The sequence below is a fragment of the Bombus impatiens genome, unplaced genomic scaffold (genome assembly GCF_000188095.3).
Source record: "Bombus impatiens unplaced genomic scaffold, BIMP_2.2 scf_0109, whole genome shotgun sequence".
Taxonomy (NCBI): domain Eukaryota; kingdom Metazoa; phylum Arthropoda; class Insecta; order Hymenoptera; family Apidae; genus Bombus; species Bombus impatiens.
Genome location: NT_176528.1, coordinates 57,098 through 67,069, shown reverse-complemented (window position 1 = coordinate 67,069; position 9,972 = coordinate 57,098). Strand labels below are relative to the sequence as shown.

Sequence of the window (9,972 nt, the reverse complement as noted above, 5' to 3'; positions counted from 1 at the left end):
AAAAAAAAAAAAAAAAAAAAAAAAAGAAAATAAAACAACTTTGGCTAAGTTCTTGTACTTTTCAAAAGACACGCTCCTTAATTTTGTTAATCCAATTAAAATGAAAATTGCGCTTACAGATATCTTTTAGATTTGAAATAATAACTTGAGAATTAAGACTCTATAAAAGACACTGCATGGTATTAATTCCTTTTTTATTGTCCTTTTATAACATAGTGCACAATAAATAATGTTATGTATATATATATATAATATTATATAATATATATATATATAATTTTATATATATATATATATAATCCATCTGTCAGAGTAATTGATCTCTAAAAAAAGAAGACAGATTAGTTATATCATAAATAGTGTTGCATATAAATAAATACGTTCACAGTGAAAGGACAGCGATAGCTGAATAATATTAATGAACTTACGCTAAACACCTTTCTCGTCGATGTTGCATCGATTAAGTAGTAATTTGATAATGTTAAAAGATAGCGATATAACAGTGAAGAGTTTCTCACGAAATGGTAGTACTATTTCTCATGAAATAGTAGGATATTAATAAATAGACAATAAGTATCGACAATATGTCATAGGCATGTGTATACGACTGAGAAAAGTCATTTTTTAAGTTGAATACGTGTATGTATAATAACATTTGGTACTCCTCGTAATACTTCTCATTAATTTCTTAATACGCATCACAGATATGTCGTTGTTTATAGAAAACAAAAACATACAAGTAATAGTGTAAACACAACTTATTCCCATTAATCTCTAATGTAGGCAACTCGAGATACCATAGTTTCGAAATATATTCAATCAATCCAATTTTAGATTTTAAGCTTTCACGATGGTTCACGATGCACGTCGTGCCTCTCGCTTTACAGAGTCAATCGCGTTATCCCTTGGAAAAGCGAACCATAATGTTCGCGAAACGTCAACGCGAAACTGCGACAGATAACGCGGTTAATCCTTGAAAAGCCAAAAGTCGACATCGATCGGATCTGTCCGTGTTACAGAACTGCAAGTAATCGACTGGACATCGTTATAAAAAATGCTTGCGTGCGCGTGCACGCGTGAAACGAGGAAGAAAATGCTTTTGTACAAGTCACTTGGTTCGCTACTATCGAATAAAAGGATAATTTCAACTCTGTAAGATCTATTTTCCTAAATTATGTATCTGTATATAGTTTAGGCTGTTGGCAGAACATTGAAATCGATTCAAGAAGACACTTCATACGTCGATTGGTAAATTTTGTCTACCTGGATTTCGATTCTTTTTCTTGCAAATCATTAATCGCGCTAAGGTCAGTCAGCGTCAACGCTGATCGTTATTTGATTACGCGGACGATCGAACAGGAATAAACGCGTTGAAACAAATTCGATTTCAAGTTCTGTCGCTTACTCTCCGCGAATTTAATATTACGGAGGTGAATTTTTACATTCGGCGCTCAACAACGTCAATGGAGGTGTATCGTATAATTATATAACATTGCTAGCTACGATATAGTAAACACGATACAACATGGGAATCGGCAATCACAAAAATATAATTAACATACCGAAGCACCGCCGTGTGCAACCTCGAGGCTGAACTATAATCGTAACACCAACAATTTTTATTTAACAATTACGACGAACTCTTATGCAAAGTTATACAGTAAACATTAAACGGGGAATTGTGCGTACCGTGTGATACAATGTTACAAGTGCTAATGCGTTAGTTTCTTTTCCCCAATCAGCGAACATTAGCGTTCGATCGTTTGAACGATGTCAATCTAGTTCAAAAGTAGTATAAAAAGAAAATTTTAATCTTTCTAAGATTTTTATGGCTTTAAAATACATAGTTTGTTGCAACAGTAATTAAATAAAAAACATAAAATTAATTTTACTACAACCATATATAAATTTATAAAAGAACGAACACCATGAACAATACATTTATTAGCTGATATAATCTACTTGACATGATTTACTTAAAATTCGGTACATTTAGCGCGTGGTAGTGTTTTTGCATAAAAAATTCATCCAACTTTTCATGATGTTAAAAATTTAGACAAAAATAAGCTTTCGTCAAACATTTACAAGAAATGTAAGGTTTGTCCGTTCCAGAAATGTTTTTCGTTGAACACATTTAGAGAATCCAGAGTCCATGAGAACGCAGACTAAAAATCTTTGAATATTTCCTATTCGCCATTCCATCACTTCAAAAAATCGAAAATAATTCCCATTATGTTATATTTCCGTTAACAAAATATTTCGTACGTATAAAAGCGATGAAAACTTATGATACTACTAAAGCCTAATACTAAACTCTTGTTTCCAGAAAATAAGATATGTTAGGTTTATAGTAAACCTTTAAAAATCATCGTTACAATAGTATATAATAATGCAGTGATTGATTACTTTTAGACGTTTCATAAATATCTAGTTTAATTTGCCGACTTCTTACTTTTATTCCAGAACAAGAGTCGACATATCCTTCGATCAACAAATTTATATTAATACAAAAACACATACACACCTTAAAAATATATATAACATGGAATTCTTGCGAATATAGCTACTAATTAAAAACGTTAACTACATTTATTTTTCTATTTAAACTTCTTACGGAGTCTCCGTATCTGCCTTATTCTTGCGTTGAGATAATCGTAACTGGTTTGTCACCAACTATTTTAACGTGTTTATTAGTCATAGAACTTCAACTAGTTATAACGTTGAAACAGGATTAAGAATTTTATTTAAAATAAATTATTCTTCAAATGTATTGTTTGGCACTAGGAAGCAAAGTTCCAAAGAATAAAACGAAAATAATGACAGAAATTTCGTTACTATATCTGTTTCTTTTTATTTTTGAATTCTTAATCCAGTCTCGATTGAATCCTGAATGCCGAGGTTGTTTTTATATATACGCCCATAATATATGGTATACATATATGTAAAAGAACCTCAATCGCATCACAAACGTCAGCTGAACGAAAGCATGCTTTTATTTAACTATGTGGAATGTGCTGCTAGATTTCTAATCAACTACTAATACACAGAATCTTAACATTATCGAGTAAGATATTTCATACGTCCTTAAAACACAGCTAAAGGAATTTGCAGTTTCGTACTTAATCAATTTCATAACTAATAAAACTGCGAGCACCACAGGACTACAATAAACCATTCATAGATCCGTTGTAGAACTTCAGCACATCGTGTACAAAATTTGTCAAGATTTACATGATATTTTCGTAATTAAAACGTAAAGTTCTCTTGGTCGATAAATGTTAAACTTCTTCATATGTCTTCGCATATAATTATAATCGCAGTCTGAAATAAAACTTTCAGAAAATACACAGACAATAGATATGTGGCCAAGTGTGGTCATTACGAACGTACATGATGTACTTTGGTAATTATTTTTTTAAATACCTTGCTGCTTTGTACTTGGATCACAGCACCATAATGTGCAGCGAAACTGATGAGGTTTGTGACTCTTTGAGCTTTTATTTCGTAACTATCGTGAAACTTAAGTGCAACTTACAAATTTTACGTTAAATACTACAACGACACATAGGTACGCAGTGTTAGAAACTTAGAAAATGACGTAATACCAAAAAAACACATTAAGAAACTTTTTACGACGCTGAAGTAACAGCGTAATATGTGAAATAACGGTTCGTTTTATACTTCAAATTTCATTAATAACTCGACATTGATAATTAAATACACAAGATTTACAAAAGTATGTTCACAACGTATATGGTAATCGAGATTTTACTTTTCTATGTAAACTCTTTCCAAGAAATACTTTGTACGTAAAATCTACACACAAAAAAGAATTAAATAATAGTTTAATTCATAAAAAAAATAAGAAGGAACATCTTTCTTCCTTTTTTTCCTTACTAACAATAATATTTGTGACTTGAATGTATATAAAGAAGTGAAACGACGCCCGATCAATAAGCTAATCGTTGGTAGAATCAACTAATGCGTGCTTTTTCATTGTATTTTAACAGTACATTCATCTGTTAACAGACTCCATAACAGATTTTCGTGGCAATTCCTTTAGTCTCGGGCCGTCTCGAATTTAATCGTAGTTTTCAGATTCCTGTTGCACCAGTTTGAACCGGCGCGGGCTTTTCACACACATTGATCCGTGGCCATCTAAGGAGAGGCGGCCTTTTCGTTGAAGATATCTCGTTATATAGCGTGCGACTAATTGTTGCGGTCTTATTTGCCATTCATTCAGGACTTCTTTCGGTGCCAGAACCTACATAGACAATGGTCAATTTAGTACAAACGATCAATAACAGATCCTAACGCTGAAACTACCAGCATATGTATATCGCGTCGACCAATTCGTAATTTTTCATGGAAATTTTATAAATCTCCAACGATGCATTCTAAGTATAAAAATGATGAAAATCTACCTGATCGCCTTTGAATCGATCTAGCAATGTTACGCAGACGACAGCAGACTTAATGCCCGCTAGATGTGTGAGTGCTCCAAACGATAAACTCTCCATCTCTATATTCACTACGCCAGCTTTGTGCAACTTGTTCAAGTAATCCATCTTATCGTTCTCCGTGAATTCACAGAATGCACCGTCCATACGCCCCTGTCCTTCGTAGAAGTCGTCGGTACACATTGTTTTACCGATTACGGTGTCATAAGGATCGTCACGGTGTGCTAGGGCCTTTAGATCGCGAGCTAGTTGTCGATCTAACTTAGCAGGCCTCCTCACCACTTTGCCAAGCACAGGCTAAAAACAAAAATAAAAAGGAACAGTCAGAGGTGGACGCAACTTTATAAAAAAGTAGATTTCCTACTCGTTTGAACGATCAAGCAACTTTTAACGTAATCGTTAATGAAATTAGTTGCTATTTGAAATTTTGCTATTAGCTGTTAATTAGTCGTTGATGGAATTATAGATCATTTTTAATAGCCATCTATTCTTTGGAAAAGATCGGAAGTTTGAACAACGCGTTTCGACCAAGACACGGCGAGTCATTCACTTGATCGAAGCGTGAGGATTGCAAAGCTAAGAACAGGGGAAAAGAAAGCAAGAACTATCGGAATGGCCAGATGCCGGATTCCACAAGAATTTCTTACCACTTCCAAGTACGACTTCAGCATTCCATCGACCGCTTCCTCGGAAATTACCACGGTGCCGCCTTCAAGGCCGATCCCACCACAAGTACCAATCCTGAAGAATATCGGATCCTTCACCTTCGCGTGGTACATCAGCTTGATCATTTCGTGAAGCAAAATTCCAACCGACGGCATGCCCATTCCATGCTAAACAGAAAATTTCCTATATTCCTCCTATCGACGATATTCTTTTCTCTTGTGTTTATGTTCATATTTTTAAGAATCGTCGATGCCACATAGCGTTACTCAGAGTTGGAACAATTTATGGCAGGTACTTCGACCGCGTATGGTCGGTGAAAATGCGAACAAGGACGTGTAAATATCCAGCGAGGCGATATCCCATTGGTTTTCGTTGATTTTTTGATTTTAACGACAGGAAGATTTTAATACGACGCGATCGAGGACGACCGTAGGATATTTTGTAGCCTCTGACGGAGCAAATTTCTGTATGTTCCCTAGATCCTCTTTTAGACGGTCTTCTAAATTTAAAACGCTGAAAAGAATGAAAAAGTTCTGAACTTTGCCGTCCAGTCGCGATAAAGTGGCGCAACTTCTTTTCGCACCACTTGCGAGGATGAACTTCTCTATGGCTACGCAACTTCTTTTGTGTTTCTCGCGTCGTTTGACGTGTTGTCGCGTCACACGGATGATTTGCACAAAGCGTCGATAAAAAATAGTTTGCTCCACCAGCCGAGTAACTGGTGCATGGAGAAACCCACGGGAGAAGAGAAGCGTGTATGATTATCGTGGAAAGCTCGACTAGACGTTCTCCCTTCTACTGGAATCTCGATGTTGCTTTACGCTCGAACGTGTGACTTGTTGCTGACCAATGATTCCTATTACGACTTACTATTACGGTTATTCGTCGAACGAAACGCATATGTCGTATCTAGTTTGGAATTTTTAGCATTGAAATTTCTAACTACTCGTTTTTTATTCGTGCCAATAATTAAGAAGCTTCCCTGAGAAAAGCACTCTTAAAATAAAGCGGTGAACCGAGTAAACGTTTCGGTTCTAGTTTTTTAATATTAGCTACGTTTGCATTGATAATTGTAATCAGTCTTAGAGAATTTTCTTCTTTTTCTTATTTGCGGGATGGATAAAAATTTCACAACAATTCAACCATTTGATTAGCAAGTATAATACTCACGCAACTATTATTTGCCAAAGGCTCCTTCTCAGAAATCTCCTTACAGACTTTCGACAGAGTGAGTTAATTAAGGAGTCAATTAGCTCAGCTACGATCTCTGAATTATTACGCTCTGACGTGTACTTTGTTTTAACAAGTAAGAATGTACTTTTATGTTTTAAGGAAAACTTTAATATGAAGTCGAAACGAGAAATAAGACATATTAATATCTTCTCTGTTCTGTTAAGAATAACAGAAAGCACAATTAGATTGAGAGTAACTGAAATAACGTAGCCGGATAAAGTTTATAAAGTTCACAAAGTATCAAATTTAATTACAAATTATTGCAGTGTTCTTTCTTATTTTGCGTTAAACAGGAAAGGGGCTTGTTCTCTTCAAGCAATTTACTTCAAAGTTAAAACTATCCAATTTCGATTAATTCGCTTTTAAAGCATCGTTGAAAACAGATACTGTTATCGCAATTATGCAAAGCTTATGCCTCGTTTATAATTAGAATGTGATTTAAAGCTAAAACTGTACACTTTCTCTAATATAAAACCTGAAAAGAAATGGCTCCTTTGAAGAAAGTAATTGGATGGAGCAGATAAAACGAAGTAAAAAATGTTGTATCGATTATTATCGAAGATATATATCTAATTAAGCAGAAATACTGCTTATCAATTTATTTAAACATGCAAAATTGAGGATTTAGTGGAATCGTGATACTCCACAAAAGTAAAAAGAGTAATATCGTAGATGCGTTACAATAAGTGAGGCCATTGGGACAAGAAATTTAATTAATGAAATATTTCTTTATATTACCAAGGTCATAAAATATTTTTTGTTTTATCTCGCTTCTAGCACTTTTCAACAATATATACATATATACATACACATCAATCGTGTAACATCTGAATATATTAATATCAGAAAATTAAATTGAAATAAAATATTCTGCATTGTTTTCAGAATAATTTTGAACACATCACTGGCCAAATTATTAATTATGCAACTATATTAATATCGTAAACTTGAGCAAAAGCACAGAATTCTGTACTATTTGGGAAATAATTTTTAACATGTTATGTTAACATGTAACATGTTAACATTCTATGTACTTCATTTAATTTTGTTATGTCCCAATTATCTTTTGAAAAGTGATTTAATTTGTATTTTCCACAAAGTGAGATATATTCCAGGTAATTAAAAATCAGGCAATTCTGGCATTTATCTCACGATAAATGTTGCTATTTACTGCATCAATTGGATAAATTTGTTCGAAAGTAGCTGCCTTCCAGCCTATAGAAAATAATCTTCAACATTCGTTGCTCAACGTTCTCTCATTATTTTATCACAAACTGGTCGTATGCATGTTCTATCTAATCTTGGACATACAATTCTGATTAAATCGAATCCAAGTTAACCGCGAGCAAATAGGGTGAAGGCATACTTCATTCAGTTTCAATAAGCTTTTCAATTTCACCTACGTCCTGTTCTGCCCTCGAGAGACGCTGAAGCGTTCCAATTTAATTAAATTCGGATCGCACGATTCTGTAAATACCCAGTTTTAACAGATCTTAACAATTCTTGATTTACGTTGTTTACTGTAACTCACGATGCAAAGACGATATTTAAACCTGAAAAACGTGATTTGAAGTAAAAATAAAAAATAACGTACGATAAGGCGTGACGTATTTCCAGCGATTTGCTATCTTCATTAATTATTCATAAATTACTTGTAAGCGAATATTTGCTTCGCCTAATAAATATTATAACAAATATTCTACTTTAAATATTCTACTATATTTTATGTATCTGTTATTATGTATATGTATTATTTTACAATGTATATTAATACATATTTGCAGCTTAAAATTCCCCACAAATACATGAAAATCCGTAGTCTCGTGAATATGAAACATTCCTAAAGGAATAATTTTCGAAAAATAAACGTAATGTAAAGTATACTCACGCTAATAGAAAGGACTGGTCCGACTTTATACATAGAGTAACGATATGAATACTGGCTAATATCAAGAAGTGTCGTGCCTGCCGGAAGCTTGTGACCTATTTCCTTCATTATGAAGTGAGCAAAATCTTCCATACGCTTTGGTGTTCCTCCCATGCACACGAACTGTAAACAGAGTTATAGAATTAATTACATAATTGAAGAACGCTAATTGAATACATTGCAAGTGGCAGGAGACAAGCTTTTCAGAAGGAAAAGGAATCTTCTGCATTGACACGATCCAATTTCATGAAGAGGAAAAGTGTATCTGTATAAAAGCCTGTATGCGCCACTTCTTAGTTGTAAAGAAAGCACGATGTTCCATTAGAAAAGTAAAAAGGCCATTAACCAATGTCTATTAGCAGCTATATCATTTTCTATAGAGGTGAAGCTGTTACACTATCTTTCAGCGTTGTTAATAACTATTTAGAAAGGGAAATTGCACTGAAATTATTTAAAAAATAAAATTTAAGTTAAATACTACGGCATTCTCATTGGTACGTAGAATTTTCCAACAGAGAATCAAAATTTCTCAATTTTGCCACGTACAGTGCTTTCTACGAACATTCTTTAATCGCATCTATCCAGTTTAATATTTTAAGTGCGTTATCCACAGATAAATCTGTTGTAGTGGTTCCAATTCTCTCCCTTCATTCATCTAAACTGTATTTATTGAAACATAGTTAATGCCCGTTTAACTGAATCCACTAATTTGAATTCATATATTATCATAATATTATCATAATATTAATTCATATTATTCGAATGGGAAGTGATAAATAGAAAGAATCAACGAACTTTTATTATGTCTGCTCCCTATCAAGTTCAAATAAATGGAATTCTATTGTACTGTATCGTGTTTTATAGCCGTGAGGTATGGAGAAATATTTCCCTCTTATAGTATCCCACGATAATGCTCTTTCTCGTGTCATATTCAATTAAAAATATGTAGCATTTCTGCTTCCACGATGCTTTCATCTGAACTTCAGGCTATGTGTAGTCAGTTCTAAAGAGTTTTATTTTTAATGAAAGAAACTTAGGTGCTTCACGTAGATTATGGACTTCAAATATCCTATACAAACGTTCATTTTCTACCATAAATTTTAACACATTAACGTATCAGGTATTACAAGTAACAAAAATTAATCTTTTAACGATTAATTTACTTTGCTCGCCGACGCTCCAAACTAAACATACAGAATAAAATTACCCTCTACAAGACCGTAATAAAACCTGTCTGGACCTACGGAATCCAACTATGGGGAACAGCTAGTAACTCCAACATCGAAATACTACAAAGATTCCAATCGAAAACGCTAAGAGCCTTAATAGACGCACCCTGGTATGTTACCAACGAAACCATCCATCGCGACCTCAAGATACCAACAGTCAAAGAGGAAATAGCGAAATATAGCGACAGATATAGCAAAAGAGTCAACAAACACCGAAACCCCCTAATCACTGGACTACTCGATACGACGGACCAGATTCGCAGGCTGAAGAGGCCGCTAGACCTAAACGTTAGATTCACTTAATTATCCAAATTAAGCATATGCACTTACCTATAACACTAATAAATTATACCTATCTATAATAAGTATAATTTATTGTAAATAAACAGCCATGTCACTGCGCCACGCCAGAAAAATTACTGAAAATTCTCAACGCGAGAATTGATTGTAATTTCAA

General features: G+C 33.9%; 1 protein-coding gene across 2 annotated transcripts in view; it reads right to left on the bottom strand.

The window, feature by feature from the left end:
* Positions 1–1,927: 1,927 nt before the first annotated feature.
* The window catches only part of LOC100744007 (uridine phosphorylase 1), a 48,599-nt gene continuing 40,554 nt past the window's right edge, over positions 1,928–9,972 (bottom strand). For both annotated transcript variants that reach the window (XM_003486381.4, XM_003486382.4), the window contains exons 3-6: positions 8,248–8,409; positions 5,108–5,293; positions 4,425–4,757; positions 1,928–4,264 (exon numbers count right to left, since the gene is read on the bottom strand). In XM_003486381.4, the coding sequence (XP_003486429.1) occupies positions 4,082–4,264; positions 4,425–4,757; positions 5,108–5,293; positions 8,248–8,409 (864 nt within the window). In that variant the 3' untranslated portion in view covers positions 1,928–4,081. The remainder of the gene's footprint in view (positions 4,265–4,424; positions 4,758–5,107; positions 5,294–8,247; positions 8,410–9,972) is intronic.